Genomic DNA, 24,219 nt, shown 5'->3' with positions numbered 1-24,219 from the left:
ATAATTTATTTTTCACATACCAACTTAAAGAGAAATTAAGCTACAAGAACACTTGAAAAAAATAGGGGTTTGTCCTACATTTCATTTAAAAAATAGTTTGATATACTTCACTAAAACATAATGGAGAACCACAAACTCGTGGTACATTGCATAAGAACAACAATGAATGCTGCAATTCAAAGCAGTTACAACAAAATACTTTAAGAGCAGAGCTATCAAGTGGTAGTGAAGTGCTTTAGCTTCAAAATACTTCTACATTTAAAACAAAAAGCAGAGATAAATATTTACGGGACAAACTAAAAAGATCAGAACTACCTCGGGCCTCAGTTCTGCAAACCACCTGTCTATGAATATAAGCATGCATATAAATGGTGAATCTAGAAGTGACTGCAAAGACACAGTTGATCCTAAAAGCTACCATAAAGAATCTTCAAAGGCTTTTGTTATTTTTTTTAAGTATGCCTCTTTTTTTATCCTGCAGAACAAGATAAGAGAATATAAAATTAAACAAAATTTCAACTCAATTAAGAAAAAAGTGAGTGAAAAGATATTCATCCCTTGTACATCATTCTTCTGAGAAAAAGTTTTGTTTGTCAGACCAGCAATGCCTAAGGGAGAGTGCCCTCAAAGAAGCACTTTTTCACAAGACAATTTCTGTCTAAAGGAAATGTGTTTGAATTAGAGGGGTTTGGATGCATAAACCTAATAAGGTACAGCTGTATTTTTCCTTTCTCCATAGAAAAAAGTTTAAATCAGACTGAGAAAAGTAGAGTTAATAGTCTAAAGATGCAGCAAGGATAAGAAAAGTGGTTAGGGTAAACAATTTTAGACAAATTATGTACAGGGGGAGTTATCATATAAAGGATGAAGGTGATGAAGTCATATCAAAGTTCAAGCTGGTCAGAAAAACAATAACCTTTTAAAGGAATCTAGTATGAAAAAAATGTATTTTCTAATAAGAACTCTTGAAAAAATCCCAACCACATGAAAATCTAATTGTCTATCTATTTGGCAAGTACTGAGCAACCCATTCTTTCTTAAACAGTACACAGATCCTGAAGTGTACTGAGCATGTCTTTAAAGGTTCACTTCATTGATGGATAAGTGTAAACTGATTGCAAAATTTTGCACCTGAGCAATAAAGTAAAGAGCTAGTTTCAAAATTATATTGAGACTTTCAAAACTTCCTGTAATATTTGACTAGAGTTAAACTCTCAGACTAGAAGAATTCTAAAATTTCATCATCTCCTGATTACTGCTATTTATGGATTATATAAAAAGGTTTGTAAATTAAAAAGACTGCACAGCACACAATCTAGTTGACTTTTATTCTGCTTATATGAAAGATGCACCCACTGAATGGCAAATGTAATTGTGACTGCTACATGAAGACCAACTTAACCAGGCATTCACAAAACTGAATGAAAAGCTGATCCATTTTGCAAAGTCTGTTTCATTGCCTTACAAGGGAATAGTCCTGGACAGTCATAAAAGGAAAACTAAACCAGTATCCAAGACAGTCAGAAGTAAATTTTTGTCCAAAAGGCACACTTGCAGCTTTGCAAAAGTTGATCATGGATTGTACTGCAGGTTTCTCTCAGGTACTTAAAAATTCAGCTTAGGTTTCATTCAACTGATAAAGACACATTTGGCCAGCTCTTCACACAGTATGATAGCCCTTACCAGGTAAGGGTGTTCAAACCTTTTTAAACTCATATTGCTCTAAAATTCCACACAAAATCAACTAATAATAGTATAAAGCAGGGATAGACACAATAAGAAAAATTCCTTTAAGTTCTATATCACAATGTAGCAACATTTCCTATTCCAAGTGTGTGTGGGGGGGAGTTGTAGGTATGTAGATACGAACAGGGAGATTAGAGATTAAAATATACTTTTCGATTTTTACTTGAATGTGGGAATACACTTAAATACAATCAATACCTGAATGATCCATAACAGGAACTACTCAGGTAAAAACAGAAACAGGAGGACAAAATATGGATGAAAACAATTCCAATTACCATGTGAAAATACTTCATTTAAAAGTTAAGTACCATATACACAATTTGGATACTTAATAATTAAAGACCAATTACTGAAATGCTTTACTCAAATATGAGTAAAAATTGAATAGCATGTTCAGTTAATTCTGTTGCCACTACCAGTGACATATACTGGATGCATCTACACTACAACTTCAATTTGGAACAGAAATGAGCTTTTGAAGTCATCCCCACTTTCCGTACTCTGGTCCATATATCACAGAACTACAAGAACACAGATGAGAGTCATTTTATACGGAGCAATGCTAGAAAATGTACTCCAACCACTAATGGAGTCCATTGGAGCAGATTAGAGAGAGTCGGAAGTGAAACACCCTGAAATATAGATAGTGTGAACATCAAGCTCTCCACACAAACTGTTTCCTTCCACAAATGCCGAGCGGTTTTTGCCCTGCACTGCTCAGCACAGCCATTAAAATCACTTTTTAGACCACAAATTATGTCTACTGTCACAGGCACTTGCTTTTAAGTACTGCTGTGTAAACTGTACAAACTGCACTGGACCTGTTACTCATTCCTGCTCTTTGGAATCTGAACTTAAGAGCCCTTGGTCTCCACAGGCCCAAGCAGACAGGTAACCTGCTGATGCTACACATCTACAAATGTAGTCAAAGAGCATAAACAATACTCATTCCAAAATAGGCAACAGCACTCCTCCAACCCCCATCATTTAACTTTCCAGGACTGACTCAAACACTTCTGCAGCTGCACAGAGAAGTGGCTGACAGAACTGCTTGAGGTGGGACTAGCAAAACGTGCAAGCATGGCATGAGAAGTTCCAAAGCAAAGGCACTGTCAGACATGAATTCCTGAACCTAGTAGAGCTGCCCCTAATGCCATGTGGCCCCCTGCACAGCATTCAGGCACCAGGGTAAGCTCCAAAACAATCCATGGAAAGATATGGGTAGATATGGGTATCTTCACTAGTTCTTTAGAGGAAACAGTTTTCTCCACTAACTATTCAGAAGCTGCTAATGCAGGTGGAATGAATGATGAAGTTTGAACCTAAGCTCAACTTGTGTTTTCATATATTGAAACACTTTCTTAGGGGCCCACAGTGAGCAGTCAAAACACAGCTCTTTGTGCTTGATGCAAAGTGCATTTAATTTAAAAGACAACCTATCAGTGATATGAACAATCTTGAATATATTGGTGTTACAATAGCAATATTCAAAATAATTTAAGAAAATATTATGCCATCTATTTTTGCTATACTGAATTCTGAGCTCAGTGGACCAAAACTCTGACCTATGGATTCACTGGAGACAGTAGAAACTTATCTTCCCTTTTTGTCTTCATAAAATGCTAGGTATCTAGTAGGTTTGACCTTTGGAGAAGGCAAAAGCCTGCTTCTTTCCAAATCTAATAGATTAAGTAAATAACCTGAATATTTGGATAAACATTCCAATTAAATATGAGTAGCTCTACATAAATCTTATACAGATCCTGATGCTGAATTCAAAATTACACAGGCACAAACCTTCAAATAATAAATTACACCTAAAATAACTCAGAAGTTCATTCCAGAAGAGATTTAAAATGTTCATAATTTAGTAAGACGTTTTTGTTTAAAGTTTTAATGAATGAAATATAAGATACTGGCAGCCTTGCCTCATTCCACTGCTGTGAGCTCAGTAGAATTTAAGGGACATAAGTAGGGGGTCAAGTCACAAGCATAAGAAGTAGGAGTGCCTTACACACATGTTTAGCATTGTTTTCTTTATTTTACCACATACTTAGTAATGCACTTGGCTAAACATACTTTCACATTTCAAGTGCACCATTGAAGCATACTACAGATCTCTGCATATCCTCCAAAGGTGGAAAAGTTTATACTTTCCTATTGGCACCCTTTTTGTGTTGGATCAATCTAATCAGTTATACTCAAACAAACTTGTGTTTGATACTGCATTGCCATTGTTGGTGGTCCTGTATTTCCACTCCTGTCAAATGTCCTGCAGGTACTTAGCTACCATTTTCTATTAAATACCTAGTTGTTAACACATCATCTAAAACCATGGCAATGATTTGAAACGGCATGGAAGAAATAAAGAGCAGAATACCAAATTTCTAATGTAGCTTTGTCTTAACACACTTTCCTGAATGGGAGTGTTGGGGAGCAGACATTTGAAGATATTTTTCTCCATTTTGTTATTAAAATTTTAACTGAACTGCTCCTTAGGTTTTGAAAAATATTTCCATATAATGTTGTTATCCCTTACTGGCCCAAGATAAACCAAGAGTTGCTGACAGGTGTCTGTTATAAGGACAAGACTTAAGCAAACTGAAAATGGATTCAGAGTTTGTTCAGTCTTTAAAAAACTGGACTTCATAAATGTTCAATATTATTTTATCTCCACATAAATTTATGATCAAATAATTTGAAAGCATTGCTATTCAGCACATTTACCTGTACTAAGGCTCCTTTGTTCACAACATGATAGACTGTTTCTGATCTCACCTGAATGCACAGTACCCTTCAACAAAATTAATATGCCCAACCTTAGTTGGCAAGAGAAAAGATTGGAGTCTATGCCAAAATGAGTTGCCCAGTGCCAATGTTTGTATCACCAGAATACCTGACAAATCAGTTTGCTTATCACTCTCTCAGTATCAGAATTATTCTGCCACTTCAGCAAAGGTGAATCTATTACCAAGACATTCCCTTTTCTATTGACTGTAAATCTATGTTGGAAATTAAAGGAAATGTTTTTACAAATTTCACAAATTCATCTCAACATGAGACAAATTTTTCCTCAGAACAACTCAAAAATAACTATTCCAGCTTCCATTGGAATGGCAGGTGGAAAGAGGTGTCATATGACAGGACAAATGGATATGAACAGGTAGGAGAGATAGATATTTTTCTGGGAGAAAAGAGGTTCACAAAACAAAGGAAAGTCTATACAGAGATTCTTATGGAAAGTTTTGTCAGTTATTTTATATCTGTAAAAAGAAAGAAGGTCTCTTGGGATCTCTATCATGATGAGCCTGTTAATTCTACTTCAAGCAGTGCCTGCCAAGAATAGTCTCCCCTGAAACTGTTACTTATGACAAAATCAGGCAACAAGCATTGCTTAATGTATATTGCAGATTTTAAAACTCATCCCGTTTGCTGTAAAAATAGAGAACAAAGCATATCACCATGGATATGCAATATGGACAATAATACATATAAAGCAAAATCACATTCCAAGGACCTAAAATGGCTATAAAAACCTACCTCAAATCCAACTTCTATTTTTCTGTGCAAGGAGATAATGGTGAGAAGACAAGCATGAAAGACCTGCTTTTCAAGAGCTAACAGAATATTTCACTGGGAGTTAAGAAAGAGCCCCCTCCACCTTTCTTTTGGAACATAAGAACCCAGTATGTCACAATGCTTCTACTCTGAAAATTAGAAACGTTAGCATTCAGGTTGCTTTTAGTAACTAAAAAACAAACAAACAAAACTTAATAGGCTGTTTCTCCCGCAACTACAGGGCACTCAACAGGTAAACCCTGAAAGATGACAACTTTGAGAAGTACTGAAACTACAGATAATTCCAAGACCAAATAACTGTTGAAAAAAAAAATCATTTGTGTTTGAAATAGTGATTTAGGTTAATGATTTTGAGAATTAGAACATTGTTTACAATACCTAATTCATCTCATAACAATTTTTAAATTTCTATATAAACTTCAGTTGTTACCATCTTTTCCACAAATGCTTTCCTACTGTTTTACAGAAATAAGTCTGGAAACTCTTTCTGGTTTTCTAGACTGAATTGCATGGATACTTATTATTTCAGTTAGCTACTTTTTGATTATTTATTATAACTGTATTATATATTTCTCTCACTTCTCTTCTGTGATTTTGCAAATAACCAAGAACCTAATTTTAGGAGGAAGCAAAATCAGCTTCGCACACAAACCTGTGAGGGGTGCTTCTGGAATAGTTTGAGACCAAGACCTTTGTTGCCTTAGTTGTAGCTGCCTATGTAAATTCCTGCTGGTAACAATTAGTGCTCATTCAACCTTCTGGAGGAGTTCAGGAATGAACCTGGCAGAGAATCATTATTTTGAGCAATAAGAACTGAGAGGCAATGCTCAGCTCTGGAGGGAACCCTGAGAGCCATTGACCTAAGCTGCCTAAGAAATGACCCTGAATTTGAAAGCCAAAACAAATGGGTAGTAAATACAGATAAGACAAAATTCAGTTAGGGGAAAACATACTCTAATCACAGAGCAAACCATTGAAAACTTGCATTTATTTCAACTACCTTTCTCTAAATGTAATATAGTAAGTTTTACCTGCCACCTATGATTGCTCTTTCCAATTCAGGAACACGCAACACATTCAGAAACGGTTACCTAATTCTTCTGAATAAAATCCAGACTACAAAATCACAGAACTACAGACCAACCAATCATATCTGGACAGAAAATCTAGGAGTCATAACCACCTTCACAACTACCACTATGTGCTAGAACCTTCAGCATCTCTACTGAGCATACAAGCTAAGCACTGAAAAGAATTTAATATTCTCCAGTAAGAAAAACAACCCCAAGTTTGGAGAAGAAAAACAAGAAAATGGGAGTAGAAAGGGCATCACTTCAAAACAAAGCCAACCAACAGAAAGAACAGATCTGAAATACAGATCTTAAGGGTTATCACTTAATGAGAAAAGGAATCAGTTTTGGCTAATCAGTCTATGTTTTCATGTTTGCCCTTGCATTAGAGAATACAATATATAGAGAATACAAGGCCATGGGGTAAATATCAAATATTGAGGATCCAGAAAAGAAACTGAAATACAGGATGTGACACATGACTTTTAGTCAGTGCAAAATTGAACAGTTCTTAAGAAAGCAAAAGAAATGCAAAATTTTTTGTACCATTTATTGTTATTACACACTATTACACTGTGTTTATCAAATAGCCTCTCTGAAAATCCCTATTAACAAAGGGAAAAGAAAAGAAAGAATGGTATTTAATTTTAGACCATTCCAGATTGATCTCTAGTCCATGCTCAAACATCTGGAATTCACCCAGAATAAAAATTGTATTTTTACAGAAATGAACTAACACAGACTTTGAACAGTTTGTTATCCTAAAATTTAGCTGTTAGCTACAAATACTCCAAAATGTAAAACTGCTGCTCAAGGGTATTTATGTGTTGGCTTAGCTTAGTGTTCATGATGGAGTCTTGACCTATTCTCCATTTGACAAAACCAAGGAAATGCTGAGAATAGGAGAAGCAGCTGTCCTAATATGACATTTCTTTCAGGCTTACAACCAATTTTACTCCAAGAAGGACCAAGTACAGTTGATATAGAAAGACCAGAGGGCGTTTTCACTTTGCCTACTATACTCCCTTGTGAGTCCAGTGAGGCTACATATGCTTGGCAGTGCACGCTTAAAAACTTTGTTGGATTAGGTCCTGTGTCCACAGTTTTAGAGCTGTGAGAAAATTGCCAGGAAAAAGCATAAATGAGTTCTGGCACAATGGACTGTGAACACAAGAATGAAGAGGCTCCCCATCATACACAAACCATCTTCCATGGCATAAAAATAACCTGGTACTTCTAGCACTGGTTCATTAGGTAAGAGAACTCAGAATAACTTTATAATTACACTTAATAAGGCATGGCACACATAAAATATCCTGTTAGTACTCTGGGTTCTTTTCTCAACACTCCTATTTAAGGGTTTGATTGTGCTTTAGCTACTGGGACAGGGTAGGCTAACATAAGGTGGGGCAGTTGTGGCTTCCCCATTCCCTTATTCCTTGACCCAGCACTCATGTTCCTGCCACTGTGAGGGGAATGATTCAGATGGCTGATCAAGTCAAAAGCTAGAAGGCAATCACATTTTATACTTAATTTGACATAGCTATGGCCTGCTGCCACAGGGATGGTCATGCTCTCCCCCTGCATCATGATGTACATACCAACATCTCTCCCACAGCAGAACTAGCAGTTTTGCAGCTGTGGACACAATTACAGCTCACTGACTCCACAAGACAGTAACCTGTCCTTTTGATGGTCTAACCATAAGGATAAAGATTAAGGTTAGGAAAACAACAACTTGAACCAAATTTTGAAATTTTCATCTGTTCAGCTCCTTAAAGCTGCCTTACCACCTGATCATTAAAAATAGTGCTTACACCAGTGAATGAAGAAACACTTGGTGGCTGAGAGGATGAGAAGATAAAGCCATGGCAACTTCCCCACTCTAGGCTGTAGCTCATTTGGATACAACCAGTCTAATTTTGAGTTAGCTACCCCAAGTACTGCAGAAGTTATCTTTTCAGGCATGTTTTGCAACAGACCTGAGGGACAGTTGCAGTGATTGCTTGTTTAATGCTGCTAGCAGTGCAGCCCAGGGGAAAGCAAGCAGATGTTTTTAATCACATTTTTCACAATCAAAAGCTTTACTGAATTATGACTACAGGGGGGAGAACTAATACCCACGTGTTGTGGTACATTTATGTATTTTCTACTGTGTTATTGTCTTCTATCCCCTGTTCTTACCTTGCTCCTTTTTCATCTTTCTCACCAGCAATGACAGAAGTTCCCAAGCTCAAAGTGACAAATTGTTGGTATTCATAAACACAAAAAAAAAAAGTAACATTTGCTGGAATATTCACAACAGAATAAAGCTAGAAATGATTTTTTTTTAATAAATAGAGCCACAGGAGACCTCTGACTCTAACTGCAGATAATTTTACTATTTCTTACTCCTAGCTTTTCCATTTAAGATTTTCTTGAATGGGATTGAGATCACATCAAAATCCAAGTTGCAACATTTTGCTAAGGCTATTTTTCAGAAAACAAACTTAGCTTCTAACTTCTAAAGTAGTGTTCTCTGGAGTGCTAAAACACAGCTGGGGTATTGCACAGTCCTACACAGACCATCACCCTGTCCATGACACTCAAGGTATTAGATCTGAAGACACCTAAGACATCTATGAGACAAAATACTGATTCAATTCAATTATGAACATAAAGGTTCATAATTGTAGAGCATTCTACAGGGCAAGGCCCCAAAAGAAAATTTTAAAGACAACTAAATGAAGACTTCAGGTTTTATTAAATAGTATTTTACTTGCTAGATAGTTACTACGCAGTAAGCTGAAAAATTATGTAGTCTATCAGTGCCACTAAATTTTTTACTCTATTTAGAAACTGAGCAAACTAAGGAACTACAGGGTTTCTCTTGTGGTTCACCTTGTCTGTCAGCGCCCCAACATCCCAACACTTGTCCTGTGAGGGAATGTGGCTGAAAAAATAACCTGACACTAAAAAAAGAAATATGTCTTCATTAAATGATATCATGCATTTTTTTGGGGGGTACCATTAAAGGAATCAGACCTAGCTCTAACACCACTCTAAATATCATATCCTGTTCTGATTAACATTTTGGAACACCTTTCTATTTTTCCCTTTAAAAGAGAACCAAATTTTGAAAACAAAATCTTCCTAGGAGATGCAGACTATTTTTGCTTCCAGCCTATGTTTCCAAAGTACTAAACTTATTCAGCTTTGTGCACTGACTTACTGCTTAGCAAACCCTAATGCAGGGGTACATACACTAACAGAGGCCACGAAGACAGACCTGCTTCCTGCACTGCTTCGTGCAGCAGGAGTACATCTGGTTGTATGTTCCAGCAGTTATTAAAAACCCAGCACTTACCCAGTTTTTCATTCACTCCTACTTCAGCCTCATATCCTACTTTTGGAAAGATTTCAGTAGGCTTAATACTAACTTGGTGAGGGTGACACCCAACCACAGGAAGACATAATTACTCTAACAGGTGAAATAGCTGAGAGGATACTCTGTGGAGTACAACAGTACAAAACTCAGAACTAGAATGTGCTTAGCAGTGATGGCTGATAAATATTTGATGAGGCTGACAAATTAACTGCTTACCTCAGGGTAAGTTATAAGCACTGCATTGTTGCAACTGTTGATTTTAATAATAAGGGCTACTGCTCTGCTGTTGCTTGTCCCTTTTGTGGAAAGCTTCCTAAGCGTAATATTGTTTTTTCCCAGGGTACAAAACAATTCCTTAACAAACTCATCCAATCACCCTCATCAGTGTGGTGAACTTGAATCAGTTCTGGAAGCCTGACTTTTGAATTCTGCCATTACAACTGATCTATCCCTTGATCAGTAGGCATCAGAAGACCCGCATTAACTACAGTCAAAGTATCAATAACTACTACATTTAATTCTCCAGTGACTTAAGTTAAAAATACGATAGATTCAAGTATTAGGTACAACACAGTCACATGTGCTGCACTTCACAACCACAGGCAATGAGAACCAATTTAAGAACCAAGGAGCTCATGACAGTCCATCACCTGTGATGGTTGTGACAGCACACAGAGATGGGACCCCATAAGATTCTATTTTACAAGTAGAACGCGGATTAGGCATACGTTCACTCTGGAGAAGTGAGTGGAGAACTTAAAAACTGTGGAAGAGCTCCTAACACTACAGCATACAAATGCAAAATAAGAATTTTAGTGTCCATATTAAGTAACCAGTTTTAAGAATTACAACCAGCATGACCAAAATGTGCACTGCTCCAGCACACCAGAGTGAGAAAAATTTTGATCTACAATAGACTACTGGGATCTGAGGTAGAAGCCCCTTCCAAGGCATATCAACACCAGGATCACAGTATCCCCTACCTGTACAAGCATGGCAATCACATTGCCTCTATAGAAAAGCTGTGAGTGGTAGAACCTCAAGGGTGCAGTAGCATTTTGAATATTTCATTTTAATAATTAAGAGGAAAATATTATGATTCCAACCCCAGAAATATTTTAATACTATTCACAATACTATTTAACTAAGATGATGTGAACTTGCAATACACATCATCCATATTACCAATAATATCCATTCTGCGACAATTCAAAGCTCTAGCAAAACTCCAAAGTGGCTTATAATGGCACTGATAATTTCCACAAAATGACATGGAAAACCTATTTGCAGTTTCAGTAACATTCTCCAACAAAGAGCATGTGGGAATGTGCTCCCTCTTTTGAGGCGTGTCAGCAGTTGTTTAAATGAGAGTCACTGTTTCCATTCAAATCCCTTATTTTTCAGGGGGTTGCAGAGTCAGCCCTCAGGGAGAGAGAACTGATCCTTGCAGTTTCAGGTGCTTTCATGCAATCCTGTATCTCAAAAACAGTCCTTTTTTCCTTTCTCTGAAGAACGTTTAAGCCATTAGCTCATAATATGGATGGCTGCCTCCTGGAACGGTGAGGGGAGAAAGGGGCGCAAGACACTAAAATTACTTCTAAAAGAAGATATTTTGGAAAATAACCTCTAACACCTCCACAATGTCATTTTTTTCCAGCAAACAGTTCCTAAAGATCTAGAGCTAATCTCCATTTGGTGGCCAATGTTGACAAGCTATAAAGTGAGTCTTGGCATTTTGTATAACCTGGAAAAAAAGACCTGGAAAACCATTTTAAAGGCTCATCCTGGAATTAACAAATAACTAATACTCATCTGATATATCAAATGATGACAAAAATATTATCTTCAGGGTTCTAAAAAAGGTAGTGAAACAGTTTTTTGATAAAAGTAACCCTAAGTGTAATCTGACTTTATATAATATGTAAGTCATACAATTCCAAGTTTCTGCATCAGAAAAACTCCTCCCTTGGAGTACTCAGTGAGTTTTTGGGATTTCCTGAAATTTGCCATACTGGTTTTCAGCAGTAGAGGAGATCTTAAAGTGGAGTGCTTGGCTCTGTTTTGTGCTATTGAATGCCTCCGATTTAATTACTTCTTTTATACAAAGATGGATGGCAGAAGCCAAAAGTGTCTATCTGCCAACTGTGTTGTCCAGACCATGAAAACCTGAGCAGGATTCAATATGCCTGGCAGCATCTAAATTCTTCTTGGCTTAGAATTTTGAGCAGGCATTCAAATAATATATTGATGAGTGTCTCTGTCCTTTTATTCTCTTTATTTTAATAATAACAGCTTATTAGAAATAAGAACAGCATGAAATGTTTATAGCTCTCAAAGACTTACATGAACATATAGGAACCATTATTATCTAACACAAATAAATATAAAGAATCAACAGCAGAATGTAAAGTTTACAGATACTATTCTATAATGTCAAGAAAGTAGCACAGATATCTGTGGGCTATCTCATAAACCAAAAAAGATCTGACAAAAGAAGTGAAGCCAGGAATAATGCACTAGTCCAAAGAATGTATAAAGTTCAAAGCTATCCACGTTCTGTACAAAAATTACAATTTTCCAGTTAAACAAAAAACTAGGTACAAAGTTTTGTGTTGCAGAATTGGAGAGCCAGTAATGCATTAGGTAGATAAACACATGTGTTGAGAAACAAGTCTTCCTGAGTATTCAGTAAAAAAGACCTCACCTGAGCTAAAGAACACAGTGCCAGCAGTTCAAATCCATGAGAAAAACTGCAGAATGGTGGGCATATTTGTAGTGTGCACTTTAAACAGCACTTCTTGATGCAGTGGAGGAAGGAAAAGCAACACAAGAAGTCTTATAAACACTTACAAGGAAAATGGAGTATTAATCTGCACCAAGACATATGAGAAGTAGGCAGCAGCACACAGCAGAGAAGTCTGACTAGTTTCTTTCCTGCCCATCTTTACTTGCAGGAGACAAGTGCGTGAATGAATCCTAGTGACAGACAATCATCTACTTCTCTTAAGCACATAGTTATGCAGGAAAACTGCCAAGGAAATGTGAACACTAACATTTAGTCCCCAAAAAAAGCTTTTAAACTTCTCTTTATTTTTTTTATTCCTTTCACTGGGCTACAACTCCCCTTTCTTGCCTACAAAACCTAATCATAATTCCTAAAAATGTGTTTAGATTTTATTTCTGGGTTTGTTTCATATTTAGCGTGCCCTCTCTTCCCAACCTATCTTTTATGTGTTTCTTCCATTATCCATCAGGTTTCTCATGTTCAGGTCTCATTAAAAATAAGGAAAGGCTTTTTGAGAGATTCCAGAAAGCTTTGGATATGGCCATGAATATGTTGATATGCCTTGTATCACTCTTTTCTAATCCCTAACTGCAGCAATAGCAACCCTTTCCTAATAATTTTAAGAGCGCCTTTGAATTCTCTCTTCATTAAAAAATATAACACTTTACACAAACAATTCTTTCAATTAAAGCCACCAATTTGAAGGAGAAGGGTCAGGCTGTCTATATCATGACTTGTTCATTTCCTACCTCTTTTCTGTGATGTCGCAGCAAATTCTGAGACAACCCACAAAGCAGAGTGTAAGGGAGTCCTCAGTTCTTGGTTACAATGACAGTCATGAAACAAAGCAGAATTAATCAGAGACTTTTTTAACCTCTGAATGAAAACATTTTGTAAAACACTAACAACTGCTGGTATGGGGCAAACACAGAGATTGATCTCTTTACTCACTGCAGCTGGCAATATACATTATAATATAGTACAATCTGCAAATAATACAACGTATATAAGACTTGCTGTGTTCTCATGTGCTATATTACATTTCAGAGGAGATGTATATACAAGCTCCTGCTAAAAGAGAAACTGTACTTCATTTGGTATTGACTTAATGAAGGAATTCTCACATTAATCTCTTAAGCTGTACTGCTCTTTAGAAAAACAGACTGTGGAAAAGAAAATCTCCATAAATCTCTTCAACTCTCTCCAGAAAAATAGGCTTTTTGTAGCCCAGTGATTTTCTTTGCACCTTTTCTTGTGGAAACAATTAGCTTAGTAATTTTAAAGTATTAGGTGGGCCCAGCTGCAGGCTCCTGCTATCTTTCCTACTGCATAGCAATGTCTATACAGAAAGAAACAAGGATCTAGTCTCCTAATACCACAATACATCAGTGGGAAATACCTAAGTGAGCAACTAATGAGGTTAGGTCAGAAGGAGCTTTCACTTACCTGAGGCCATCACAAGTTTCCGCATTTTTGACAGATTTGTTTCTAATTCAGGATTCTTTGTTAACCAATGGCCAAACATTGGGTTGAAACTCACTTCTCAAAATGCTTGAAACTGAACTCCAACTGTCAGTATCACAATTACCCCTTCAGATGAGACCTGTTAATTGGGCCTTCACAACTTTTAAAAAATAAGTCTGTTAAAAAACTCATGCCATGAGTGTAGTAACCAAACTTCAGACAGAAATTCAGGTTCAAGACTTCAGCCATGAAGAGCTGAAAAGGCTGTGTTGCAAACAGTACTGATTCATTCAGCTAATTGTTTAGAAAGTTCACTATGGGCATGAAATCCCTCTCTAGACAGTAGGGATATTTTTTCAAAATTAGCTTAACTTAAACATTTCCCTTTTATTTAATCTCACGTACAATACAGTTAGTAGTACAATTGATTTCTGTCCTATTATACTGTCTAACCTGGAAAAGTAAATTGCCTTGTACATTGAAAATACTTTTGCTGTAATTGGCAAAAACATCAGTGTCCAAATGATTACTAGTGCAGCAAATTACAATTATTACAATAACGGTAGTAAGGCCATCTGCACCTTACTCATGCATGTTGAAAATTTAGGGCAGTTAGTAGTCCAATATATAGACAATATATGTATGAGAGAAAAGAGAAATCTTTCACAGACCTATTTTTGGGTTTTTACAGCAAATTTAGGCACCCTTCAAAACAAATTCCAAGATATGCCTTTCCTCATATGTGTAGGCAAGAAGTAATATTAAGAACAGTTCAGCACAAAAATAAAAAGACTCAGTGGAGAGCTGGCAGCAATTCATACCCAAAAGCTCCTTACTATCTAACTCTTTATAGAAAGCCAAGTGTTTAAGAGTACTCCTTTCTAAAATCAAATACATGAAACACTATCACAAAATTTCATCCTATATTACATCACTTTTTGATGAGCTACTTAGCAAATGTAGTCTGCAGTTTCACACAGTTGTGTATTCATAAGAAAAATTAAGCACATAGATAAATATAATGTGTCCCGAGACCCTTTAAAGGAAAATAGTTTCAATCTTGTTTATTAAAAAGTTAGTGCAAGTAAACATGTTTGTGAGCTGGAACCATGGGATAGTTCTTAAAATTGTCTAGGCTATTAAAAACAGCAATCTTTGATCAGAAGGGTGAAGTTGAAAGATCTCTTAAATGGCACCTACAGCATCTACACGAGCATTGCCATTCAATGCTGGAGAAAAAGTAACAAAATAAATAAAATACACTAAAGACATGCAGCTGTACCATGTCTGGGTGTAGCTTTGGAGGGTGTTTTGACAATCTGACACTCAGAAGGTCTTGTTTTACTGGAGTTTATAGCTCAACCTCACTGTTGTATAGGTGCCTGTCTATTTAATCAAAAATAATAAGGCACATTCAAACTAAAGACAGTTAAAAATCTACCCCAATCATAAATAGAAATGCTGACACAGTTTTTGGTCTTAGATACTTTGAGTATTAAACTATGGAAGTTTATTTACTTTACTAAATATAATCATAGAAGATGAGAACTTTTAAATTTAATCTTTAAGCCATCTAAATATTTGCATGACAGCAACATACAAAGAATATAACTAAAACAGTAGAAGCACAGTAGCAAATCCAAATGCTAAATATTTTGTCTTATAAATAGCTCCTCAGAAATATTTGTGTTTAAACAATAAATGTAAATACAGAGCCATACTGCTCTCTCAGGAAGAGACAATTATTCTGCATTATCATGGCAAAGTCAGGCAAATATTTCCCTTAAATATTAAAGATTTTTTTGTTGTTGTTTAGATAGATCATTTACAGAATAGGTTTACAGGATCTTAGATGAAAAATTCTCCCAGAAAAATCAAGTCTTACAAGTTGTGAAAATTCCACTACCTGCATGTCATGACACTTGACAAATCTGACTTCCAGTACTGTAAAATCCTGAACAAGTAAGGTAATTCCAGTGTAATCAGCACAATGGTTTCACACAAAAACCCAACAACAACAACCAAAAAAACCAAGATACATTTTTCAAGCCAAACATTCTTTTATTCATACTAACTTTTAATCTGCTTTTCCATCAATTTAGAGAAGTTAGTCATGATTTACCAGCATAAAACTCTTTATTCATAAAAAACCAACCAGACCCTTTCTATGTAAAACAATAAGTAGGAATATTTGTTGGAAAAAAAGGTCTTAGGAAGTTCTCTTTCATAGTAAGTAGCATGCAGCACAGGGCATACAAGCAGTTCAAAATACTTAAAGGACTATATACTGATAAATGCATATGTTATTACATCCTAAAGCTCACCACCAGCACAGTTTAATTGCTGTTTTAAGGCAGTTTCCCATGTTTCTTAGAGATTTCTCTAAAAAACTTGCACGAACAAGAACTGCTATATACCTCTTTGCGACAAACCATATTTTCAATCAATTCCAACAAAAATATTCTAGCACAAGTGAGAGCTTGAGAAGTAGAGCTCTGCAAATCTCTTAATTGTTACCTTCTAGAACACATGAAAACTTCTCAATAAAGTCAAATCACTCAAGCAGAAGCAACTCTGGTTAGGAATACATACTTGTAGAGAAGAAAACAGAAGACAGCAGGAAGAGTACATCAAAAGAGAAAGCAATTCCACAGTACATATGTAGAGTCTACAGTCACTACATTCATATTTTTGATTGCAGTAGAGGTCACCATTGATGTTATAGCTGTCAAATTCTCCACTAGGCTTGTGCAGTCTATATGCAATATATGCTCCTCTGTCCTCCTTCTAACTAAAACAGCAAGAACAAAATCAGCAGGGATTTATCATGCTAGCATTATTCATCCCAAAGCAATGCACACAGACTCCATGTCTTGAGGTGGTAAGAAATGGATGAATTCTTTTCCATTCACTGGGACAGAGAATGTTAAGGGAGTACTTCGTATCTACTCAAAGCAAAAGCCATCTAAAAGAATCTACTCCTACAACTGCAATAATACTGTTAGCTTCCAAATATCATGAATGTGATCCCATTCTTCACTATGAAATCACAATATACTTGGATTAGAAAAAAATAAGTAAGAAAAACAACCCAGTGAGAACTACTTCAGCAATTAAAAGAAAACATCATAAATCCAGTAATTCCCCTTCCAAAGAGACTCCATTATTGGGCTAAAACCGTTCATTCTGTCCTTGCAGACTTGTAGATGACTACTAGATGTCATTTTCAGCTCTCCTAAATAACTATTCCAAGTAAAGCTAAAAGTCTTGCTCGCATGCTTAGTAGGTCCCTGGAAAGTCTCAGTATAATACTTTGCATGAGGTAATTTGCAAGTCTGTGACAAGATGATGCCCTACAGCACAGTTTCTCACTGAGTTTCTCTCAGTCTTACGGGTCTCAGTCCCTCATTTCCCTCAGTTCTTTGCATAGCTCATCCAACACATTATCATATAATCACAGAACATCCTGAGTTGGAAGTGAGGTCACTAGGGTCATCAAACAACCAACCCACAACTTATCATAAGAATCTATCTTGAACTCCATTAGGAAATGAAGGAAGATATGACAAGAAAAATTACTTTTACTCTACTTTGTCCGTTTTTCCCTCTCATTTAATGCACATAGTTAAATTAAATGCAAATTTAAATAAAAAGATACATAAGATACAGAAAATATTCTTTGAGGGCTCTTTGTAATCACCATGGTCTTGCTGCAGTCTGTGGTGCCTGAGCAAGAAATCAGTCCAAAAATATCATGTACAGAAAAACATTGAAAGGCTGTGATTTCATGCCTACTGTTACCTTCAGGTTTAAGTAGCTCCCTTGGCTCTTACACTCATAGCAATTAGAATTTCCAGACAGCTTGGTGGCAGATATTCTAGGTGTTCTCTATATTGCAGCACTAGCTGGCAGATGGCAGTCAATTCTTACCATGAATGAATTAAACTCACTTGTATAACACATGGCTGTAAACCTGAAGACTTTTAAAAAGCTTTCAAAGTTTTCATTCTGCCTTTTATAGCTACAAAGCAACAACAGCCAACTATGTGACGTAAGTCTCAATTTATATCATGGGCTAAGACCTACACTAGGATATGTAGGTCCCCATGCTGTTGTTTCTGGAGCTCATGAATACATTTCTACACTTTTCCACTCATGCTAGTCTTTTCAGTAATAAGGTTATTTAAATATAGGAGAACACTATCTACTGAACAAATATGTGCTTGATCAGAAGACTGGAGCATCAGGCAAAGAGATATAACCTTCCATATGTTTGTGAGTCTAACTGCCTAAAGTTGGAATTTTATCAGGATTGTACCCCACATCAGAGAGATTATATACTTTTCCATTACCAGGAGGTTACTTAAGATATCCAGATGGCAAAGGTTAAACTATATTTATGTCGACTTTGACAGGCTCTCTTCTTCTACTGACCTGAAATCCATGAGGACCACAAGTAATTAACACTCTAGAAAAGTCAGAGCTGTAGGCCTTCAGGGGATTTTTCAGGTTGTTTTGTAAGCAGGTACTAATTTTTAAGTTACACTGTGGCATTATTATACATTGCTGCATTAGATACCCTTCTTTCCTGCCTACTAATAAAAGTTTTCTAATGTAAATTCTACTATTGAAATTAACTATCTATTCCAACTCCCTGCCTGTCTGTGCTACAATTAGCTGGACAAACAAGGAGCTGAATGCTTTTTAAACACACAATTAACTGAGTTTTGCAGATAAATAAGGACTTGTTATGTTTTACTGTTGTTGGTTGCAACCTCTAAGCTGCTTTTCTTAACTTCAACACCCATCCATAATGAAGACTTTTGATTTACAAGCAACATTCAAATACACTTTATAATAAATATTATAGGATAAAATCAGTCAAGGAGAGGGGAAAAGAAGTGTGAAGGTACAACTTAGCAAGCAAAATGTGAAATTGCTATAGTCAAAACCTGAGAATTTACCAGACACTTTATTAAACTGCAAGGCAGTACTTTACAGAGCTGCTTTTAAAATATGTTAGCACTATATCACAGTTCCCGGCAGCAAGAAGTCTTTCCAGAAAATGTGTCATCACTGTATGCAGCATATTTTATAGCCAGTATAATTTCATTTTATTATAGCCAATAATATTTTTCTGAAATTCTAGGAAGTCTCCCCACAAAAGATAAGTAATGACCATATTTTAATCAGCTGGCACAAAATGTAACCACCATACCACAGGGGAAAAAAAAAAAAACCCTTTATTACACCAAAATGCCCACAGTTTCATTTTGCCTCTGTGGAAGAGATCATGAATAAAACCTGTGAGAATCTCATTCAAGTACAAAGCACAAAACCTTTGAACTGTGAAGTTATTTCATTCCAAGACTGACCTTTACAGCTGAGCCATTCTTGACAGAAGAAGCTGAGTAAGTTCAGAATCCTACACATTGTACTATTGTAGTAAGAAAAGCTAGAAATTATGCCAACAAAGGCTGAAATAGATGCCTTTTTTTTTTCATGCGTCCACAAGCACTCTGAAAAGATGAGCTGTACATCCATAAGTGAAATAACATAATTTTCCTTTTCTTACCAGGCTTGGATTTCTGCTTTGTGGTCTGCCCATGACTGGCAAACACCGCTGTGGAGCCGGGTATAATGGTCCTTTCCTCTAGATCAGACTCTGGGATTGTAGCACAGCCACCTAGGTGAAAATGGACAACTCTTAATGTGGGGTTTGTGCAACAAAACAAATTCACTGGTGCATAACTGAGGAAAAGAGGCGATAAATTAGCTGACAGGAACATATAAAACTAAAATAGTCTTTACTTTCACTTCAAGGAAACAGTTGCTAAAGAAAACAATTACCATTGTATAGAAGACTGATTGTGCTTTAATGAATTCTCTTTACTACTTATGTCATCTTGAAAAAAAGTTGGAATTCATTTAGACCACAGAATATGCAAAACTGCTTCCATATAAAACATGGAAAATAATGCTATTTTTATTAAAGAACAAATTACTCGGAGCTATTTTTGTAATAAAGTAATTAAGTGTGAATGAAATAACTTTACAAAATCAACAAACCTATGAAGATTGCTAGCTTGCCACAGAAAATGACATACTGATTTTTTTTGATGGGCTATTAAATACAGTACGTTTATTAAAGGAAATGCAGGGACACTGTCAGTGTCCAATAACATGCCTTACTCAAGCAATTATAGGATATATGGTATAACATCTTTGTATGTTTCAACATTGTTTTATGAGCCGTTCATTAGGCAACACAATTACTTACAGCTTTTTCTTCAAATATGTTCAAATGCCTACATTTAAACGATGAAGCGAGGTATAATCTAGTAGTAGTATCAGCTGGAATAGCTTGCAGTGGAATAGGTTGATGTATATTTATTTCAGAACAGCTGTGGTCAGGACACTGGAGGATGTGTCACTATTCCACAGCAAGAAGATGGCCTCACAGTAAGCACATTGCCAACAATACAGCACACAGCTGAGCTGCATCTTTTTCTCACAGCCCTCCCAGGAACACCACTAGCAAGCAAACAAATCCATGTACTCATCTATTGGGCTCTGAAAGCACGCTTGTAAGCAGCACATCAACTCCCAACGGCACAGACTGACTTTTTACCTTCATGCAAGAGTTGCTCTGTTTTGAAAAGACATGTTCTACACCAGGCCCCATAAAAAGTGCATCAAATTTGCAGCAACACAGGCTATCCTCCCTTTACTAAACTAAATGAGTAAAATTTAAGAAAAGGCTGCGTTTCTAAGTAGGAGAGTTGCATTTTCCCTGGCAGTTTCAGAATGACTGGCAAACCAATGCACCATGTCTTGAAGAAATGTACCGCCCTGACTAGCCAGGGTAAAACATGGCAGCTCCAGTGAAGCCTCTGAAAACACTCAGTCCTACCAGATAAAGAACTAATACAGCATCTTTGGCTCCTAAGGAAGAGTGAAGACAAGCTGCTTTATCCGAATACACCCTGAGAGAAAGTATGAGTTGCATCACAGGATTTATGTTTGATTTACAGCAAGCAAATTTTTTTCAGTAAGAAAGGAAGGTGAGGAGTAAATGCATCAGACTTGCAACCCATGACAGCTTCAAATATTTAGGATACCTGCTATAAAAATGGAAGAGAAAATCAGAAATTTAAAAAAAAAAAAAAACCTCTTCATGTTAAAATACTGTAACAGTAGGGTCATGTCTGACATTGCATTAAATACAAATGTACCAACAGCCTAAATGAAAATAAATAACTGTAAACCAGTACTTCTGTTGCCATTTGAAAATTGTGACTAAAATGTAAACTACAAGACTCGAGGAAATAGAAGTCAGTGTTTTACAAGTCAATTTAGATTTTTCACATTTTTATTGTTCAGACAAAATCTACACGCTTAAACGCTAGCCTGTAAATACAGGATACAAAATTAAGGTCTCCTGCCCCAAAGAACTATTAAGAATGGCATCATATATTTTAATATTATAACATTTTGTAACAGCATGAGTGAAAACTCACCAAGTCAATCAGTATCTATTGAATTTCTACATGGAAATAGAGACATTTTCTAACATTCATTCTAAAACCCAAAATTCAGTAACTTACATAGCCTTGAGAATTGATGGCCTCTGGTGCCAAAATATTTCATTAGTTTTCAATCATGACAGTGACTGAATAAGAGTTGGAAAAGGTCTATTTGCCCTTAGCTACAACACAATAATTTTTAAAAGGAAGTAGGAAGATACACAGATACACATCCTCAAGATAACAACGGATACCCTTGACAACATGCTTTGATTTCCCATAGGAAGGAAGGTGTGGAGACCACACTACAATTACTGTCACACTGAAAGAAGGCAAACATTCAAAGCAAATTTCAAAATTTCACTAGACTGAAAAAGAAACTGGATAAGGCACAAGTACACACTACTCAATATAATATTTGGTAGACCAAGATTTTGTGATTCAAAGACGTTTTCCAACTCAAAAAGACAGCTATATAGGAAAAAAAAAAGAAAAAAAACAGAGGGGAAAAAAGACCTTTTCTGCTAGGACTACAAGCTTTTCATTTCATACTTCAAAAGTTCTACTCATGCTCTATATTCTGACTTCTCTGATCAGAACTTCTTTAAGTTAAAAGAACACTTTGATTTTCTTTATATCTCTAAATACATTTCAATAAGTATTCACTGAAGATCTGTTTTAGCAAGCATTTTCAGTTTTTATGTACATTGAATCCTAAAAGAAATCACAGCAACAAAATAATTCACGTTCATTCACAATTAACTGAATGGTACAGATCTGAAAAGTGGAATATTTAAGGAAAAAAGGGGAAAAGAGGAGGAATAGTAGTACATAAATCTACACACTGGAAATTTTCCAAGCTGAGAAGTCCTCCAGATGTCAGTCTGTAAACAGAGCTTCATAAAATTAATTTTCCCATTAATTGTTGGCAGGAATAACATCTAGAATATGTTATTACATCTGACCCACTCTTTCCCCCTTTTCCATGTAGCTAAATTCTTGTCTGGCATCACAGATCTTTTATCAGTTGCAATAAATCCAAGAAAGCAAGCTTTTGTCAACAAAACTGCTTGATAGGGTACAACATGCATAAAATTACACTCAAGCTAATTGTGAACTTTGTTCACCAAAGGAAATGAGACTTCTCTTGCTTATTTTCACTACATCTGTTTTTGTAACACTTTTGGTTCTTAAGCTGGAAAAAGATACCTACACCCAAAGGAAATATAAACATATAACACATATTGAACAAAAATTAAGTCATGACAGTTCTCCTACAGATTCCTATCACCATGTGTTTATGCATTTTAATATGGCTTTAAAAGTTGAAAAACAGGAAAACAAAAGTGGTATACATCAGAATAAAAATGAAAAGGCACTTTGAGGTAAAGATTATTTGAGTTTCTTTTTTCTCTTCTACTCAATCACAGCCTAAATTAAGCATAAGTTTCCATTTTCCTCTGAAATTAATTCTTACAAGAGTCCACAGAAACAAGAAAAAACAGCTTCCTGAGCAGTCTTTGGCAGCAAGATACTCAAAATGTGAGCAGTAAGCTCTGTAAATAGCAGGTTTTGCATCCATATGTATACCATTAGAAAATGGAGACAATCTAAACAGTAAAATTATTTCATAGAGATTTCAAAAAGCTATACCCAAAACTATGTTCACTTGAGTTTTCTGTTCTGTTGACAATCTTAGGAAAGTGTACACCAAAAATGCAGTGTAATGCTTTAGAGGTTATTCTCTCTTAAAGAGTTTATGAATTAATTGCACTGATTCTGCTAGTTGCATTTATTCAAGTCCTCTAAATTTTATTAGGATCTTCCCATCAGAAAGTAGCCTGTCTGTTGAAATAAACACTGCATGTAGGTGGTGAAGATAAGTAATGCTATTGCTGTTTTTTAATTGGAAGATAAAGCAACACATTCTATAGAAGAAAACAATACATATTTGAGTGTATTATGAGATCCATGGAACATTTATTCACATACCAGCCCCGGCTTAGAGGCCATCATTTGAATAGACACATTCCAGGAATGCAAACACATTTCCATTTCAGAGTCTGAAGAGAAAGAGGGAGAAGAATTATGAAGAAGGGGAAAAAATAAGGGGGAGAGAAAGAGGGGGTTGAGGGACTAAGACAGAAGGGAGGGCAGGGAGGAAGGGGAAGGGAAGGCAGAGAAAAAGGTGTGTTTGTTTGTTTGTTCTTCCTAAATAGGTGCCTGGTAAAAAACAGTGGTACATGTCCAATAGCAAACAGTCCAGGTTTAGTTTGGATATTCACTTGCAGAATGTAGAGTCACTAAATAATCAGTTATAGATTTCAGAACTTATCACTTAAGTCTAACAGTGGCTACAATCCTGCAGTCAAACAACTCCATTGTTTTCTGTGTGCTTTGACACAACCAAATTCAACAAAATGATGGGAAAATATTTCTGTACTACATTCCAGTAGAACAAATTAGGGGGAAAAAGTTATACTAACAGAATATGTAGTCCACGGTTATAGAAAATCACCAAAATATATTTTCAATAGAAGCATACAAAGAAATACTAAACTGTTGTTCTGATTTACTCATGTTTTACTGAAATGCTTCTTAACAAAACCTCCAGTTCTTAAATTCCATAGTTGTTTTTCCTATAATGAGTTGTCACGAGTTTCACAGAGAGCTATGCAA

At 36.0% G+C, this 24,219-nt stretch overlaps 1 protein-coding gene across 1 annotated transcript in view; it reads right to left on the bottom strand.

The window, feature by feature from the left end:
- Positions 1 to 24,219, bottom strand: part of BBS9 (Bardet-Biedl syndrome 9) — a 283,138-nt gene that overhangs the window by 94,713 nt on the left and 164,206 nt on the right. Inside the window, exon 22 of the mRNA XM_054645353.2 lies at positions 19,590 to 19,700. Within this exon, the coding sequence (XP_054501328.2) occupies positions 19,590 to 19,700 (111 nt within the window). The remainder of the gene's footprint in view (positions 1 to 19,589; positions 19,701 to 24,219) is intronic.

The sequence above is a fragment of the Agelaius phoeniceus genome, chromosome 1 (assembly GCF_051311805.1).
Source record: "Agelaius phoeniceus isolate bAgePho1 chromosome 1, bAgePho1.hap1, whole genome shotgun sequence".
In the NCBI taxonomy this organism is placed as follows: Eukaryota; Metazoa; Chordata; class Aves; order Passeriformes; family Icteridae; genus Agelaius; species Agelaius phoeniceus.
The sequence above is the reverse complement of the archived record's forward strand: the minus strand, read 5'-3'. Positions and strand labels throughout refer to the sequence as shown.